General features: G+C 42.4%; 1 protein-coding gene across 2 annotated transcripts; it reads right to left on the reverse strand.

Annotated features, from left to right (window-relative positions):
- Positions 1-4735: 4735 nt before the first annotated feature.
- On the reverse strand, positions 4736-18837 carry ASB11 (ankyrin repeat and SOCS box containing 11). 2 transcript variants are annotated; one of them, XM_040056322.2, is made up of 7 exons: positions 18621-18837; positions 15575-15654; positions 12605-12712; positions 10396-10546; positions 10050-10184; positions 8932-9123; positions 4736-5352 (listed from the first exon to the last, which is right to left on the reverse strand). In XM_040056322.2, exons 1-7 carry the CDS (start codon positions 18796-18798, stop codon positions 5228-5230), a joined length of 969 nt encoding a protein of 322 aa, XP_039912256.1. In that variant the 5' UTR covers positions 18799-18837; the 3' UTR covers positions 4736-5227. The 2 variants fall into 2 exon arrangements, with proteins under 2 accessions (XP_039912256.1, XP_039912259.1); XM_040056325.1 differs by lacking the exon at positions 8932-9123 and having other exon boundaries at positions 18621-18831.
- Positions 18838-19869: the final 1032 nt, after the last annotated feature.

Genomic DNA, 19869 nt, shown 5'->3' on the forward strand with positions numbered 1-19869 from the left:
CACCTCTATCACTTGGAGACGGAAGCTATTATTAATGCCTTCCAGGAACTTCCTGGTTTGCCTATGCCTCATGTTCTGTCTATCCAGAAAATACCGGGGTAGAAGAAATTCCCCATTGTGGAGTCTCTAGCATCTTGACAAAATACCTAGGGTCTGTGACAAGTCAGAGTCTCCTGCCCAGCCTGAGAGAGGGAACTTCCCAATGGTGCTCTGTACACAATGGTTTGCCCCAGTTCTCCCTTCCTTAATGCCCCTGGCCCTTTGGTTTCTCCTTTCCTCTGTGTCTCCATTGGGTTTGGGACCCCGGTGACCGGCCCCATTTTCCCTATAGGAGCCTGACCTTACCTGCCCTTTGCTCTGCCCCCGTTCCCCCAGGTCATTGGCTGATGAAGCTCAGACTCAACCCTGAGACTGGCACATGTGTTGTTCTTTCCACTCTGGATTTCTCTTCAGCTCCTGGAAATAAACCCGGCTGGAACTGATCTAGTCCAAAGGCTTTCTTGCCTCTCCTTGCTGAGCTAGCCACATGGCGTGTGTGGATGTGTGAGCTTGACTGCTGTACCTGAGTTTTCCCAGGCAGCCTTTCCCCTGGAGAGGCTTATTGGGTCTAGGCTTCAGCTCTGCTCCTAAAAGGCACGATGTTAACACCCCATGAGAGCCAGGGCTTGTGAATGTGAGGCTGTCTGTAAGGGCCTCATCCATTCAGTCTTCCTGGTCAGGTGGCCTGTCACAGACCCCCCTATAACATCCCTACCCTCCCTTTAATCCTGACCCCAAAGATCTCAGCCAGCTCCTCATCCCTCCCCAGGCAGAAATCCATGCACTCCAGCTGGTCATTGACAGAGGAAAGGCACCTCCTCCATGTCTCCTCTGCCTGCCCTTCCCAGAGATCCTGTACCCTTCCATTCTAACATTCCAGTCACAGGAGCCATCCCACCGCATCTCCCTGATGACAGTGAGATCATAGCCCTGCAGGTATGACATGCTCTGCTGATTCATCTGTCTCCCCCTCTCCCAGATGTTGTTCTCAACTGAATGTGCAGATTATGCTTTATTCTGCAATTCCTTATATCCCTTATTGAAGATTTTTAAATTTTAAACCTGACAGTTTTTAATTTGCTTGTGATGTGCATTGTGAGTTTCTACAAATAGTATAAAATTTAAGAATAGAGGATTTCTCGAGAAATAAAAATCAAATTAGGTAGAAGTTCTGTGTGGAATAATCTGTATTTTCCAATAATATACTATACATCTCATGCAGAACATTAAAAAAAAAAAAAACCCACCAAAACAAAAAACAAACAAACAAACAAAAAAAACCAGTACCACAGTGAGGAGCAATTGGCATGATACAGGTCAGACAGATTTTTCAGCTGAGAGTCAGTGAATGTATTTCATTTTCATTCTTATCAGACTTGCCCTAATGCCATGCTGGGATACACCAGCACTATTTTCAATCCCATAAAGACTGGAGGGGTGTTAAATGCCAAGAGCAGAGTTGTGCTTCAGGAGAAGGTCAGGCTTGGGACAGAAAGGTGCTGGGCAGCCCCTGTGCCTCCTGTCCTGCAGAGTAGGCAGCAAGTGGAGAGGAGGGAGTGGCACTGAGGGGACACTGACCCCGTTTGCAGGGGATTGCATGAACACAACATTTATTTCTAGCATGTGTGCAGAGAAGAAATCTAAATGCCCTGAGAAAGATGTTGGCCAGGCTGAAGTTCCCTGGGGGAAGGCAGAGTCAAAAGGAGATGATCCTCCCATCCCCCTGCCCAAAGTGGCACGGGCAAGTCCCATCACAAAAGGAGACACTGGACAGACAGCTTCCCTCACAGCCTGCGTCTGCCTGGGAAGGGGGGGTGTTGGCACCTCAAGGCAGATGAGGGGAATTTCAGCTCCTACAGTATAACAAGTTTCAATAGTCTAGCATTCCCCTACACTTTTTAATTTCACTCTCTGAATGACAGATTCAACTGGTTGGACAGAAGTTCAGGGACTGGCAAAAAACACTGAGTCCTAGAGAGGCTGGAGGATTGTTAAATGCCAATAGCAGAGTTGCACTGTAGGAACAGAGCTCACCTTGAACTCAACAGGCTGTTCAGGAGACCAAAATGGATGTTTTCAGAGCCAAATCAGAATGAAACTTCTTTTCCTAGCTACCTTAAGAAATACTGTTTATTAAGCCCTCCCAAATGTGTCGGCCTATTTATACTCGCTGTTGTACGTCCCTGAGGACGTGGCCCATTGGCCAGAATGCTTGCAGAGAAAACTCTGAGAAAAATTAATCTCAAGCTGCAGGGAAACATGTGGAGCCAGATTTTGGGCAAGGGACTGAAAGAGCACTTTATAGCAGTGAAATTGCAGCAGATGAAAATGTCTGTATCCCCAGGAAAACAATACCTTACCCAAGTAACTGATTTCAGTCAATGAACATAGAATGACAGAAAAGACATAACTTGTTTTAAAGAAAAGAGACCTTTTAAAATTAGTTTCCTTTCTCCTACCTTCAGAAAAGCATTTGACAGATGTTTTCCAGATCCATTTTGAAAGATCACCAAGATTCAATAGCCTCACAGAACATTGTCCCAGTCTTTCCTTATCCTCATATGAGATGGCATTTTTGAAATAAAAAAAAATTAAATATCTTCTCCGGCTATTTCCTCAGTATTTCTATGCATTGTTATGACATAAAGCACAGTCAATGAGAATTAAATGGGTAACTTCATATTTTGAGGAAAGAGCAAGAAAGTCTAGGTAAAGTTTCTGATGAAATTTCTTAATCTCAGGACTTCTGAACTTCTCTTCTGATTTATTAAGGCTGTCAGACTCTCTGATAGATAGAATTTCAGAGAGAATTATGTCTGCAGGAAGAAGGAAAGGTAAGGTGACTTTTTGATGGGAAGCTAATATCAGGAATAAATATAGGGCACCTTCTCCTGCTTCTTGAGATAAAACTTTCTGAGAGGCTGAATAGACTTTGCATTTTCTTAATGGAGATACATTTTTTCAATTTAAAATCCTATGCAAGTGAAATACTGCTTTCATTGATGACCGCAGCAGGAAATCAGTTCAGCATTGCAGATTCTGAAATAAATCCCCTGAACTGCCTTCGTCCCTAGATTGCAGTGCAGATCTGACAACTCACACAGCTGAGGCTCTGTCTCTCTGTTTAGAGAGCAGATGGTATTCTCACTGCCACCTTATTAGCAGAGCAAGTGAGTTTGCAGTGAAGATAGAACTGAGAGAGATCTGCTGACATCAGATTAATACAGACATTTCTCTCTTAATAGTATTTGATTTTCAAAGGCTCTGGAGAATTTAGTGTTCAAATTTCTGAGATTCATGATGTATTATACCATACAAGGTCATTGATGTCACTGACAACTTTATGGTCAATAGCTCTTGCCATCAGATAACATTCAGTACGTGCAAACACAGGCTGAAAACTGCATCCAATTTTGTCTGTAATGTTGAAGGTCCAGTCTCATGAGCTGCTGAGAGCTCCATTTATCATACTTGTGCTGAATTAATCATAAAGAAGTATGGGAAACATTAAACCTTTGTCTCAGAGAAACTGTCATGGTGACGTTAAGGGATTAGCCTTGAACCAGAGACTGCTGCTGGAGCAGGGACAGGAGCTTGAATGCTGTTGGAAGCCAGGCTCCAGGACCAATTCCTTCTGACTTAAGATGTATAGGCAGTGAAAGTTGATACCAGTGTGCCTAACTCATAAAGAAACCGCTACATTTCACAGCCTGAAGATGTGCCAGCAGCCTCTTGGACCTGTGAAGTTGAGCAAAATGGAGACAGACTCCTTTTAATTCTGCTTCCCATTTTACTACAACTAGTGAAACAACATTGCCAGTCTCATGGCAGAAGTTTACCAAAACTTGGCTCTGAAGAAATGTTTTGTCCCCCAGAAGAACCTCCCCAGGAAAAACAAATAAACCTTTAGGAAGTTAAACAGGCACTGCAAGTGTCACTGTGTACCACATTTCTCAACTCAAAAAGGTTCATGCTTTCAGTCCTGCAGTTTCCAAGTGACTAATCCTCGTGTTTTTTAAACTAATACCATGATGGACAATTATAACATTCTAAAAATCCTTTTTTCTAGGGAGGTAATTAAAGCCTCTAGAATAGGGAGTGAGGGAGCAGACAAGCCTGCAAACCACTCTTGGTGAGGAAAATCCAACCTTTATCCATTTATAATCCAATCCCATCCCAAAAGGACAACATTTGGGTGATGCGCAATTATCTTTAGTTGCCCTGCTTCTCTCCAGCTCCAGAGTCCAAGGACTTACCTTGAGAAATGTCAATCATGCAAAGCCAAAAAACTGAGAACTCCTTCCTTTGCTTTTCTTTAAACCTTGCAAAGGAGGGACATTGAAATATTACCTACTATGCCTATAAAAACATTTGCAGTTTTGTCATGGAATTAAGCTATGAAAAAATGCTCATGTAATGAATACAGCCAGATATCAGGTGATATAACTTTGGAAGCATTTTTTTTTTCTAAAAGAGATGGAAGGGGGTTTTAAGCCTTTCACACATTTTTCTGCTTTTACTCAAAGCCCCTGCATTTGCTTTCATAACATTGCTTCTGTCTCCAAGGTTAAGATGTGTTATCATTGGGGATAGCTGTGCTCAGGGATATACATTTGCTGGACAGCCAGAGACCACTGGAAATTGATGGGGCTCCAGTAGACAATAGGAAGAAGATGAAAGGATGCAAAATCAAAGCTGATAAAAGACACGCAGTATATTGTATACATCTGATGTTCATCACTGAAAGCTTTCATTTTCACATACTAATGGAAGAAAAACATCCACTGCCTTGATTTTGACATTGAGATTAGATAGGCAAAGGGAAGAAGCTGCACAGATACTGTACAACTAAATATAGCCCCAAATGCAGGGGAAATCTCTATGTGTATGTGGGTGACTGGACGTGTGCATATGCATCTACAAACATGTCAAGTGAGCTATTTACGTCCTAGAACTTCTCAGGCTGGTGTAAGTTGATGTGGCAATAGATTGTGATGGAACTGTATCCATAATACCATCCACTGCCTGTGAAAATATGTTTTCAATTTTCACTGCCACATAGCAGGTAGTATTTTGTAGCCACAGAAGACAGTAAATGATGCCATTGATTTTTCTCTTTGATGTAACAGTCTTGGAGTAAACAACCATTTGCTCCTCTTTCTTTTCCAGTCTAAGGGCAGTCACAGACTTAACGATAAAGGAGGAAGTTCTCAAGTGGCTCAGGCAGGTGCAGCTTGTGGGCTGTGTATAGGCACGACCGACCCAGACACCTCCTGATGCACAACCGGCACAGCTGGGCAAGGCTGGCAGGACCTGGAGGGAGAGAGACAAAAGACAAGAATAAGGACCCTCAAGCACACCACCGGTATGAGTCAAAGCAACAAACACCAGCAAGATTTGCAACTCAGACCAAGCACTACATAATTGTTGCAGTAACCCTCTTGTTAGAGGGCAGAAATGAGCCAAGACACAGACTTCTCATTCATCACAGCATGCAAAGGGTCCTGGTTTATTCCTCTTTACAGCGCAGCCATCCTGACTCCAACTATTCACTGACTCTGGCTGCAGCAAGCTCTTACTGTAGGCTCCCCTTACAGGCTCCGACTGCTGGTTATTTCCTGCTAAACTCTGACTGCAGGCTTTTACCTAGCTAGACTATGGCTGCAGGTTCCAACAACAGGCTCTAACTGAAGACACAGTGTGACCTCACAGCAGCAATTCTCTCTCCCCAGGTTCCTTCTTCCTCATGATTCTCACATTCATGATTCTCCATGATAACCCCTTGACCATCTAACCCACTCCTTTTTATCACACTTATCTTTATTGGGTATAGCTGTGACATATCAGGGGTGAGGCTGTATTGGATAGTTAACACAGCTGTTACTTATCAGGGACAAGGTCACCTGCATTCCCTTCTCCTACACTTCCCCCTTTTCTTTTAATTATAAAAGGACATTTAAAGAGACATATTTACACATTCTTCTTAGGATTAACAATTATACAAATATTTAAAAACAATACATATGTTTTACTAGCATATAAAGCTACTGTTTCCAGTTCTTGGGCTTCTGCAACTCTTTCTGGCTGTATTATCTCATAATGACTTGCTGAAGTCAGGTAGAGTTAGATATATTGCTATTCATATTTAAGTTGTATTGTCAGAGTTGGTTCAGCAATTTGAAAACTGTGAGCACTAAACACCTTTTTCTGTACGCACAGCCAGGCTGTTTGGCATCTCTTCTTGAGCTAACACCTAAAATACCATAAAGTGTCTGCACTGGAGAGAGGACTCTGGAATGCATAGCCCTTACTCAGTATATAAGACAACCTCCAGCCGTTTTGTGAGGATAAAGATAAAGGATAAGTACAGTTAATTGTTCATATATACAGAATATGCTTTTTCCAACCACTGGTGTCTCAGCAGGTACCTGCACAAGTAGTAACTGCAACTTAGCCTTTTTAAATGACTACAGTCTCAGAATATTTATGTTTGTCAGTCAGTCCACCAGTGCTCCTCAAAACACTTCTTACTGTGTCATCTAATTTTAGCTAAGTCTGACTAAAGGGAAAACTTTTGAAGAAAGGTCTCAAAAATAGAAAGTCTTCAAATTTGTTTTCAAAAAGATATTGAGGATAAAAAGAAAAAAAAAAAAAGAGGAAAAAAAAGACGAAACAACAAAAAAAAAACAAGATGAGAAGATTAGAAGACTTTTTGCCCTTCCCTTGATGCATGTGAGAACGCTTGTTAAACACTAGAGAGTCAAGTGATTGGAAAGCTGTCAGAGGACTCACCCTGGGCACAGGCTGGTACAGCGCTGCCACAGTGGTGCTGCCCCAGTGTTTTCCCCACAGGGTGACCAGGAGCTCTCCCCACCACACCCCACCATGGATCAGGTGAGGGACATGCCAGGCACAAACCCACTGGATATGAGGCTCCTTTGCTTCTGCAACTACAAGCTTGCATGTGCAAATGCACCCTGCTAGTGAATGTGTCCCTGCCTCCCCTTGACTTTCCTCTTGCCCCAGCTGCTCCAGGTGCAACCTTTACACCTGCCCAGAGGTACTCAGTTTTTGAACCCTATCTTGCCCTTCCACTCCAGTTTCTGTCCAAACAGTAGCAATCACAGCAGAGTTTGACAAGTAATAGGTAGAGATGTGGGCTTAAAGGCCTGTCCTTGTACCTTACAGGTAAGCTTCATAATCTGTGCTTTTACTACGGGGAAATTTAGGAGCTTAAACAGGCTGATAATATCCCCTCTAAGAAGAAGTTAATAGAAAAACATGAACATTTAGAATAGAATAAGAAAAAATAACATTTGTACTACTGTCACTGGAAGTGGAGAAAAAAACTACCATCTCCTAAAGCACTTAGGAAAACAGACACATTTTATATTTCACATCACTTAATAGCTAATGAGAGGAGGAATTAAAGGGACCCATCTAAGTAACTTCAGTGGAGAAGTTAGGGGTGGAGAAACTCTTTAGCCTGGGGTGCTTATTTCAAACAGAAGGACCTCAGAAAACACAGAAGTAGGTAAAAACAGTAGTTACATGTTAAGCATAGCAAAATATCTGAAAGTGGGACCAAAGGTGAGGAAACTGAGAAAACTTCATGCTTGAAAAACAGTCAGCAGGAGTGAAATGCCTTTAGAGCCTTTCTGACTGTAAAGGAGAAGATGGTGACAAGCTGAGAGTGAAAAGAAAAGTTCAAGAAGAGAAAGTTATTAATTTTAGGCTATTTCTTCATCTACACAATGGTAACAGGACACCTGGCAGCACTGCCTTTTCTCCCACAGTCTGCCATGGAGCCCTGGGCAACTCAGCTATGGGGATAGAAGTCACACAAGGTGAGAAGCACTCAAACAAAATTCTTCCCAGAAGGTTTTAGACTTGACAAATTAAAGCTCTGTATGAAAAAGCATAGAGAAAGGGAACAGAACAAAAGGATATTAAGCCAATGTTTCATTTCCTCCTTTAAGCCCACCTGTGTTCAGAGGGTCGGCACAAAGCCTGTGTGCAACCTTGACATTTATTAATTTACCATGCAAGAGCTGTTTGGAAGTGGGCTTTTTGTGCATATCACGCTTTGGTCCTTGGTGGGTTGTGAGTAGGCTCAGGAAGCTGGGAGGCTGCCTTGCATGGGCTGAGCACCATTCACCCTCTGAGTCAGAAGAGCCCCAGGGGAACACAGACAAACTAACAGGGTACCAGTGAGCTGGGAAACACGGAGAATAGAGGAGAGGGGAACTAATTCAGCAAGCCCATAGCACAGGGATATTGCTCTTGGGTGCATCAAGTTCTGACCAAATGTTGTGCAGGTGAAAACAGCACAAGAGGATCCTGATTCATTTCCACTCTGAGGTTTCTTCCAGTAAATTGGAAAGATAATTAATTGCAGGAATCCTGGGGGTAAAACAGCAAAGTGCTGGTCTATGCTGGGATTGCAGCCCCATAAACCACATGGAGGACCTGTGAGGCTGAAGAGTCACCTGGCAAAGAGCTATGCTTTCTCTTGACAGCCAAGGACACAGTCATTGAGCCATGGTGCAAGGCTGAACACTGGATGGTGGTACTAAAATATTATCTATCAATAAACTTTTATGGTAGTTTTTAACCCTAGGAGTCCTGCTAGGTAAATGTGTATGATTTTCCTTCAGTAGACAGGAAAACAAAGCACAGAAAAACTGACTGGTTTATCTGCTAAAACCATAGCACCAGGTGGCAGATCTAGCAACAAAACAGATTTCTGTTTCGTGTGTTGGAGGTTTGAAGGCAGCAGAAAATGTGAAAGAATTTATATAGAGCATTACTTACAAAAGCAGTTAAGAAAATCCACTTTGGTAAAGGATATAAATACTGCTTTGCTTGAAAAAGAAGAAAGGAGATCATTACCTTCCCGAAGCAGAAGTGCCTGCTCCACTTTGCTGTGGGGCATGGCAAGATCCAGGGCACATTTGAGGTCAGCATTTCTGCATTTCAGGTTAGCACCATAGTCTGTCAGCAAGACAACAATCTCCACACTGGATTTCCTCGCTGCTGCATGCAGGGGGGTCTCTAATCGCTTCCCCACATTCACATTGGCCCCTTGGGTGAACAAGAGCTCATGGTTAAATCTGGTAGGCAGCAGGGACTGTCCGAACCTGCGTCACACAGGCTGGTTTCCACCAGTAGTCTCCAATAAGCAAAGGGGATGGATGGCACACAGGACTTCCTCCAGCTCTCAACAGCAGCTGTGCAAAGCTCATCAGGTCAAACACCTGCTCTGTAAGAGTTCTCTGGGCCACCAAACCCTTTCTGCCATGCTCAGAATTGAGCAGCTTGACCTTCCCCGATACATGTTCAAAGCCTACCATATGTTTTTTAAAGTTGTTAATGGCATAAAATTTAATATGGATTATGTTAATTTAATTGCCAGGGGGGAAAAAACCTGAAACCATTCGGTATCTCATTGTAATAACTCTGGAAGCACAGCAAGCAAAATGCTTGCCCCAGGGTGGCTGGGCACAGCAGGGCCACACTTTGAGCATGTGTAACTCAATGAATGCACACTGACAGCAAAAATTTATGCTAGTTCATAGCCTGTGCCTGGACCTGCAGTGATTATTCTTCCAAGCAGCTTTACTGCTGCCTTCATCATCCACTGAGGAGGAGGTGAAGTTAATGGTTGTGATGAACTGCTCTGTTAAGAGTTGATTTTGGTCAGTAATATTAGCAAGCATTTTCTGTGCTTCCTGTTGTCATGCTAGAATACTAAAAGAATTCTGTTTTCACATTCAGATAGCCTCAGGGAGGTGTCTGTAATTACGAAGGTTTTCACTTAGGAAATCATAATTTCTTTATCAACACAGGGGAAATTTTTAATGGCCTCAATTGAGTCTGACAGAGTCAGGCTACCAAACAACTCTTGTGGAAATAACCCATGATGTTTTAAGTAGAGAGGCAGCTCAGAGAGACCAGTGGCATTGGCTCACACCACCACAGCTCTTTTCCAGCCCCTTTTCCAGGTGTACCTAGCTCCAAAAGCTTCTTGACACATTCTGTTCTTTGGTACGTGCAGGCCATGTAGAGGGGGGTCCCATGCTGTGGGTCTTCTTGGTCAATGTCAACCTCATGGGCCAGAAGGGTCTCCATGCACTCCCTGTGACCTGTGGAGAGAAGAGCTGTCACTGGATTGCTGCAGAGCAAAACACACCCAGATATAACAGCGAGGCACAAGAGCTGTGAAAAAGCCAAGCCTGTTTATCTGTACTGATATGGAAATATATTTTTTTTTTAATTCTTAGTCAGCAACAAAAGACACATTTGTCACGTAGTTTTTTTTGGCTTTGCTCACACCCTTCACACCCAGAACATTACCTCTCTTGACTGCTTCATGGATGGGCGAAGGCAGGTGGTTCCCCAGCTGCGCCTTGGCTCCGAATTCCAGCAGCATGTTGACACAGGCTGCGCTGCCACTGCAGCAGGCATTGAACAGAGGAGTGACGCCATCGATGGTGACTGCATTGACCTGCGGTGACAAGACACGCTCAGGATGATCTGGTTCAAGAGGAACGCCCTTGCAACTCGCTTCCTGTGCACACCAGAAGTGCACCAGAGTGAGACTCTTGCTATGTTTAGTTTTAGGAATTATTTACTTTACTTTTTTTTTAATTTTAATTTTTATTATTTATTTCTGAGTTATATGTTGTGACGTAACATATTGTCTTAGTTTGCAATGCAAGATGTATTCTATTCCCAATCTGTTGAAACCAGCTGGGGAGGTGTTTTTCTTTAACTGTGGTTGTGTGGTAGGGGAGAAGGCGCGGATGTCTTTCTGTTAATGGGCCAGCTGTTAAAACCAGGTGGGGCAGTGTTTTTATCTCTTCCACAACCCATCCTCCCTCTGGGGGATAGCTCCTGGTAATGGGCCATCAAGTCTCACCCCAAGACTGATACAATTACATCATCCCATTGTGAGATGATCCACCCAGTGGGAGGAGCCAAACATTCCTACCTGGATAAAAGCTGAGATTCAGGCCAGCAGGACAGCCTGTTTTTCTCCTGGATTTCCCAGAGGAAGGCTGGTCCCATCTTGCCAACATTGAACCCTTCTACAGAATATTTGGACTGTTTCCAACACCCTGACCAACTACATTTTTATTTTTAATATTCCTAGTAAAGAACTGTTATTCCTATTTCCATATCTTTGCCTGAAAGCCCCTAATTGCAAATTATAATTTGGAGGGAGGGGTTTACATTCTTCGTTCCAAGGGAAGCTCCAGATTTCCCTTGGCAAACACCTGTATTTCTGCCCTCTTTCCCAGATAGTTAGTGCCATAAGGCAGAAAAACTGCCTGCTATGGATGCTCCTGCTGGAGTTGCTAAAAAATGCCTTTTTTTTTCCCCTAATGGGAAGAAGCTGAGTATCTTCAAGATGGTTTAATTTGCACCAGCCTCGAGGTGAATCACCCTCAAATGAAAATGGCTTTGCTTTTTAAATAAAAACATTTACTTTCTGTTTAATACTTTCACCTGAAAACATATTTCCAACAAAAAAACTTTTCATAGAAACATAATCCCAAACAGAAAAGGAGCTTGAAGGAGTTCATATGCGTGTGTGTCTATGCAAGACAGAATATTTTTTTCCCCAACTTCTGATGTAAAGATCTGGAAAGAACCACTATTGCCATTCTCCATTGGGACAGCAGAGCTGTAGGTCACAGAATACGCTGAGTTGGAAGGGACCCATTGGGAGCATGGAGTCCAACTCCTGTCCTTGCACAGGACACCCCAAGAATCACACCATATCTGTGTTTATGCTATGTTTAACTATGTAGCCAGCCCTAAGGGCCAATTTATGAAGCAAATCTACATGTCTTTAACTCTGTGGCATGCTGTAGAAGAGCAATAAATTATGCAAGCACATGCAAATTTGTAAAATTTCCACTGCCCTCACCTCCTGCCGGTGTCATCAGGCAGGTGTGGCTGGAGCTGCTGGCAGCATTGGAGGTCTCCTGACTGTTTTGGTGCTGCTTGGTTTCTTGCCATATAAATTTTACTTGAAAACCCGCTGATATAAAAATATATTTCATATATTTCATCCATTCCTTAATCTCTAATGTAAACATGTACTCTGCCTTAGGTCAAGCTGTGGGAATTGTTATTTTATTCGAAGATAAAATATTTCATTGCTTCAAACGCATCCATTTTTACTTACATGAGACTCCCAAACCTTCCCATAGAAAACCAGATGTAATTCCAGGGATCATTGCTGAGGGGGGAGGGGGAGGGTAAAAGTGTGAGTTACTTTCTTCAAGGTTATTTGACTTAGCATCTTTCATTTGCTTTCCATCAATCGTGACTATGTTTTACACACGAAAGGGAATACAAAAGAGAATAATGGGATGATACAAGGGGGAGACAAATCTATCACCCAGGGAAACAGAACACTGTTATGTTTCTCCACATTCTGTCTGACATGTCCACCTGCATCTTGGCCCTGCCACATGGACAGCACGTCAACATCCCCACTGGCGCAGGGAGCATTCCCAGGTGCCACGTTCCCAGTGGCATCCCCAGGCCTTACCTGGGCCCCGTTTTCCAGCAGCACCTTGGCGCAGGCGACATGGCCACCCAGGCAGGCCTCGTGGAGAGCTGAGACACGGTCTGTCGTCACCAGGTTCACGTTGAAACCCTGCAAGGCGGGGCCAGGGGTGTGAGGGGAAAGCCCTGCGCCAAGCACAGCTCCTGCGGGGCTGGTGCAGGCGCACATGGCAGGGAGAGCCGTGTCAGTGGGGTGTGTCCAGGGAACGGGCTCAGCGTGGGCTGGTGCTGTTCAGTGATTCAGTTCTTGTCCCCACAAACCACAGCTGGTGATGGGGTTAAAGAGGGAGCAATTACAAGCATGCCTTCTACTTCTAGCTCTTCACTATGCACTGTCTGTTTCAGGAAAGACATCGCGTTTCTTTAACTCATAAGGGTGGCATTCCCTTGCCTATTAAGTCCTGCACCAGGAGCTACAGCTGTCGGGATTCACCTCCCTGAATGAGGATGGTTCTGACACGGGTATGTGCAGCTCAGCTGGTGCTGGCAGCTCCATCAGTGGGGAGAAACAGGATTCCCTAGGATAAAGCAGCTGTTTCCTGTAGGGCAGACGAATTGTATCCTAAAAGTTCTTTCATTCACTACATAGGCTACCCAAGTGTGTTTCACTCTGAGGTAGTAAGTACCTGGTAAACCTATAAGAGAGATGAATCAAATCCCACCCACAAATCAGTTCCTCTTATCTGACCATCTAGGTAATGTTTTACCCTGGAAGAAAGAACAGTGATTTGCAAATGCCTTATTTCAGGCATTTCCCTAATTGGCAGTTGCCATATCTCTTCCTGCAAAAAGATAAACCAGACATTTTCACAAAGGGGGAAGCAGTTGCCATATGTGTTTTCCTCTGAATGCAGATAAACCTCCTGGTAATTAGAATTTTACAACCATGTGTGAGAACAGGCCTTGAAGCAGCTCTGTTTTCTGCTTGATGTCATATTTTGAAGCACAGTCGGTGTCTGTCTGATGTGCTATAGACAGGGCAGCTCAGGAGATGGCAGCAATGCACTTTTTGGTACATGGTACCCAATGCAATGGGCAGAAAGGTTTGCCTGGGAGCAAACTCATGCGGCGAAAAAGTCAGCAGTCCTGAGGCCACGAGCATTAAAAGCACTGTAAAGACTTCAGGCTAAGCATTATATGATAGAAAAACAATCTTTTTCAGCCATGTGAAAATATTATTAATGTAAAAGTTGTTGATAAAATTTCACATGCATTACAATGGTGCTAGGGGAATAGATAAAACCTTCAAAAAATAGAGATTATTCCATTTTCTAATTGTATGGTTGTTTCATACTTTGTCATCAGCATATTCCTTCAAGATTAATTTCTTCTAGGGACTCCTGATAAGGAGACCTATTCTCAATCATTATTCATATATGCATATATTTAACAAATAAAACTCTGTCATATCAAGTGAAAGAACAAACACTGATACCTTGGGAAAAACAGAAATTCCTTCCATTACAAAACAGAGAAAAAGTTGTAGAACTTACAATGGCTGTTTGACAAACATCACCCATGATAAACCTTGTTTTCAATGTACATGAAAAATCAAACTCTTTTTTCAGGCATTGAAACAGGCATTGGTGAGTTCTTGAGCCATTTTAAATCTCCAGCACTATATTGCCTCCCTATATCCAGACATTCCCTGTGCACCCAGAGCCTCAGTGGCTTTCTTAAAAGCTGTAGTGCTGCAGTAGAGACTTCTGAGGGTCCCACAGATACTCAAGTACAGTCCCATACTTCATTTCAGGCTAGATGTGTAACTATATTGGAGCAATGAGCAATGATTATGCTACTCCACGCACAACTTCATGCCTACATTTATCAATCTGTGGTGACTCAGCTCCAGTTCAGGCTCTACAGACATTGCTGCCTTGATCTCTTTTCATCAGCAAAGACTTTCATCTTTTACTCCCTAAATTAAATGTCTTCAGGAAAAGGAGAAAGGGTGGATTGACTAAATGATATAACCACAACAACGTGTGCTCCACAAAACCAGTGGTGTAAGGTCAGCCTAAATGGAGATAGAGGGGTCAGAAAACCATCAAATCCGTAAATGAATAAAGCTCTTTCTTTTTATCTCTAACTTCCATCACTTCCTTTTCCATAAAAATCACTTTATGTCAGCAGGTGAAGGAAAGAGGGATCAGAAAAAGGGAGGGTGAATAGCATGTGTAAACAGCATCTTTTTTTAGCTGCAGCTATTTCTTAAGAGATGTCTGGAGAGGAGGCTTTCACACTGGCAGCTCCACTCCTTGAGGATGTTGTCCATTAGAGCTGTGGCCTCTGGTAAAAGTTATCTTGACTATAAAAAGTCTGATAGCCAAGTCAAAAGCCTTACACTCAGGGAATTAATTTCCCTGCAGTTGCCTTGGGGGCAAGAGGGAGAGGGGGACAGTTACCTGTTATATTCGTGCTAAATGAGGACACTGAGTTTAACAAAGGTGGTAAGGAAGATGATCGTCAGAGCACAAAGAACCATAACCTATCTCTTTCCATATCCAACTTCTTTTCCTTCTCAGGTATTCTCTCTTCCTCTCTTCCTTTTGCCTGAACTCTCAATTCCTTTTGGAGCAGAGGATTTCAGGTTGACTATAAGAGGCAAGATGCACTTTTACAGCTTCTTACTGGTTTGGGGTTTTTTTAATAACCTACATATATATTTATTGTCCTTATTCTCAAGCCTAGTTGCATGGTTCATCATTAAAAAAGAGCACAAGGATCATTATTTATTATATAGCAAGCTGCAAGCTGTGACAGTCTTTGTCCCAGGCTTGTGCCCAGCTTCTTAACTGAGCAAATTAGTACATGCCCAGAGGTGTTTTTGCTGATGTATTATTCCATATTTCTTATGCCCTATTGCAGTCTATTACCAGCTCACCAGCCCATAAGTGCAATTCATGTAAAACCACCCTGCTTCCCAGCCTTTTCTTTGCCCATGGGCTTTTACCTGTGCAATCAAGGTTTTCAGAGAGAGAAGGCGTCCCTGGAAGGCAGCATCATGAAGAGGGGATCGGTCTGCCCAGCTGCCTGAAACAGAATATGCGTGAAAGCTAGTTCAGGTATGCAGCAAAAGCAGATCTTGGGAGGACAGGGGAAGCACAGCCAAATGTAAATACAGATCAGGACTGAAATCAATGTGGGCTCAGCAGTGAAACTTTGATGAATTGATTTCAGCAGAGCAGCTGAGGGGTCAGCAACCTTGAGAAAGCTGGTTGCTCACTCAGGAACCTAAACAAAAGCTTCTTGGCAGAACTTTTAAAAGAACAGCTAAAAACATGTTTCAGCAAAGATCACGAGTTTAATGCTGCTGGGTCTCACATGGAGTCTTCAAAACTCTGCAATTCCCCTACTCAAAACGGTATCAACCTTTACCTTGCCTGGGGAGCTCTTGTCACAAATTGCGTCCCAGCTTCTCTGACATTTTGTTAAGAGCCTCATAGCAGGGTTGACTTGTCCATCAAATGAAGTCTGGCGTGTCCTTGGCAATTTTATTTCCTGAACTGCAATTTCATAAATAACATTCTCCCTCTCACATTACCATGTAGCAGGTTTAATCATCCTCTTCACTGAAATATTTTAGAAAATACATAGAAAACCAAATTCTGCCTGAAGGCTTTACTTTTCTTCTTTAATTATTTTGAGATGCTGAACTGTTTAGACTCCTCCACGTAGACTTGCTTGGCCCTTTTTCTTATCTTGATCTATTTGTGTGCCAAGAAAAATAATTCTTTAGCCTAGCTACTACCTACAGGCATAGACATTCAGCTCAGGTTAAACCCCTGCCACTCAAGTAGAGAGCAAATTTACTTGTCCCGTATTAAAATTTATAGCCATACTGTGGCACGGTGTGTAGTAAGTATTTCTCCAAAGGCCAGCTGCATTTCTAGTGCCACAGGACAGAAGCAGTACCAGTGTTTGCATTCACGCTCTGCTGTACAGCAAGCCCATGGGCACCGCATTTGGAACCCTTGTCCTGTTTAATTTTTTCAGCTATGCCGCACACCAGAGAGAATGGAAAGGGTGATTTATCTCCATTTCAAATGCTACCCAAGGCAGGGAGAAATCAATGAGAGGCATGGACACATTCATGGGGACTTGAGGTCAAGGACACAGCAGAGGTTTTACACTTGGCCAAAGGAGTCTCCTTTTGTTACCCAAGGACCAGGATGCACTTCAGCTATTGGAGTTAGAATTTTAACTATAGTTACTACTTTTGTTTCCATTTATTTATGGCCTCCTAAGGCAGGAAACTGCCATGGAAAGACCAGCTGGCACAATATATGGCAAGGCTCTAAATGATACGAGTCGAAACAATGGAAAAAGGAACCGAGTAGGGACCAAGAAACATCTTCCTGAAAACATCCCAAATACCCCACACCTCTCATCATGCTGGTGACTGAAATAGGCAAGCTCAGTTCAGAAAGTCAGATGACATTGCAAGTGACAAAGGCCAGAGCCCTTACACAGCAGGAAGATTCAGGAGTTAGATGACAGAGCTGCAGGGCCTTATTTAACCTTTTACACGGAGTATAACACGTGCGAGTGCGTGTTCTCACATGCATTTCCAGGGCATTTCCAATGCATGTGTACGCACACACAGCCTCAGGACAACACACGCTGCTGCTCACTTCCACGCCAGCCACCACAACCTACCTCCCTGAAACGTGTGGCAAATATAGTTCCCATAGAGGGCACATCTCCCCTTCTCAGCTGGGAGCGACATGACTGAAAGTGCTCTTTTTAAATGCCTACAGGTTAATTACTCAGCCCTGCTGCTGCACTGCTTCACTGCAAAGAGAAAAGGTTGTGAAGCTCTGCCTGTAACATGATACAGCGCCCCAACAACAACATCACATGATCTTACATCTTGTAAGATTATCCTTAATGGCTTTCTGCAAATGGCAACATGCAGATAAAGATATGTTACGGCCTGCTGAATTTCAAGGCACCTCAATAAAGAACCCGCTTGAAGGAAAAACTGCTGTTCACCACGTGTCAGACCATGATTGCATGAAGGTGCTTGGGAAAAAAAAAAATAAAAAAAAAAGACTAATAAAAGATTGGAATTTTATTCTAGAGAATAAAATATAAATTAATAACCAAGACATGCCTGTATGTATACAGGCTTGCTTGGCTGCAGTATTTCTCTTGGCCTGATGGTAATCTCCGTGCTTTGGGTGGCCATCCCACACCACCTGGGTTCTGATGCTGTTCCTGCGCCTGTTCGTGATGGCACAATCATGGAGCAAGTGCCAGATGACTGAGTCACATAGAAATGTGTGATGTCACAGTGCTGATAAGAATCTTCAGATAGGAAAATAAGCCCTCATTAGCAGTAAACTGAAAATACTGTGTCATTTTAATTAGTGGAATTAACAGGAATGCAAACACATGCCTGTTTATTATGGCAGTGATGTGAAGGACTAAAATCACTTGAAAAAAACACCAAACCATGACCTACTAAGTAACCTATGAAATACAATATATTCTTGTGCTGTGTATTTTTCAGAAAAATTTTAGCTGCATTCATTTTTATCACCTGATGTAACAAAACCAAGATTCTTGGCTTGGATTCATAAAGTCATTAGTTATATCCTCCTAGCATCTCCTTTCAGAAAATCAGTGTGCTAAAACTTTTCCCAAAATATTTTCTGGCTGTAAAACTGGATGTTTAGTAAAACCATCTGTAACCACTGATAAAGAACACTTTGAATCTGAGAACAATATTTTTATTTACTATAGTGCCTTCAGGAAATGTTGTCCTCGTTCTAGCTGGGTAATTGTTGGAGTCTCATATTTTGCACACCTAAATCATGCCAACACATAGTGCCACTGCAAAGACCCCAGAAATGGGAGGCACTTCAGGTTAAAATATTTACCCATGCATTTAGCAAAAAATTCCCTCATTTCATGGCAATTCTCTGATTTAAATCCTCAGGTTAAAAAATGTGGCAAATAAATATTTAAATGTTAGAGTCCATATTTTACTTTACCTGGGACTATTCCATAGATCTCTTCTGCTATCCTGGCAGCTTCTTTTCTGTTGCCTTTAACAATATAGAAATGGGTCAGCAGAGCCAAGGAAATCTTAATTAAAAGCTTGAAGCAAAACAAAGCAAAAATGGCAAAATAAATGTTAGTGAAAGAATGAAGTATAGAACTGCCTTCCATTTTGGTTTGCTCTTTGAATAGTTTCTCAGGTTGGCTAAGTTGCACTGGGCTATTCTTGGTATCACATGTCATCTATTTTAAACCCTTCAGGACCTGCTGTTCCTCAGTTACCAAAAATACATCCTGGTTTTATTTGGTAGGAGGTATTTGATAGTAAATAACAATATCAAGGATAAGATATTTTGAATATCTCTGCATACAGGAAACAAATGAGAAAATCCTTTCCAAATCTACATAAATGAGAATAAATTTTCAGACAGATGCTCTCCATACCACTTGAAAGCCTATACATCCACATTAGATTTATTCTTTGAGGTAACAGTTCTATTTACAAAGACTTCATAGATAAAGTTGCAGAAACTGTTCAGAGATGCTGCAAAAAGAATACTTTTGTCTTTTCCATCTTGAGAACAGGCCTTGCTGGTACTCAGATACAGAACAAAGGCAAACATGTCAAAGAAAATCATTTTATGAAAGAATTTAAAATAAATCCACATGGCCAAAGCCAGGGCTAGGAAGCCAAAGTTATTCTAGGAGGAGAAAAATACATTGAAATTGCACAAAAAGAAACATTTACATGTCTTTTTTTTCCATAAACCGATAAAGAATGGTGTCCATTAATATCTCTTGCAAACAGAATTCTCCATTTCAGAAATATTTTTACATTATCCTCCATTGATTCAAAGGCGTAATATTTACAATCAAACAAGATGCACCCTTTCATTAACAGCCCTTTTTACTTTCTGAAGGTACATAACTTCCATAGAGAACAAAGGGGTTTTTTCTGCTTGTATTTATTTGAATCTATGTAGAACACCCCATCTCTTTTTATTTTAAACTTTTATTTGTTCCTATTTTCCTATATGTACCACAGGAGTAGGATTTATTTCTTACTTGATTCCCCTATTTGCCCAGGTTCTCTTAGCCTTGAATTCCAACATCTGTCAAGGAAAAGAGCAGGATGATTCCTCTCTTAGAGATCCCAAAGAGATGGGAGATATGCACATGGAAATCATACAGCAAATTATTTCTCTGGGCATTTTAGAGGTAATTTCTTTTGGTTCATAGCAA

The sequence above is a fragment of the Hirundo rustica genome, chromosome 2, assembly GCF_015227805.2.
Source record: "Hirundo rustica isolate bHirRus1 chromosome 2, bHirRus1.pri.v3, whole genome shotgun sequence".
Taxonomy (NCBI): Eukaryota; Metazoa; Chordata; class Aves; order Passeriformes; family Hirundinidae; genus Hirundo; species Hirundo rustica.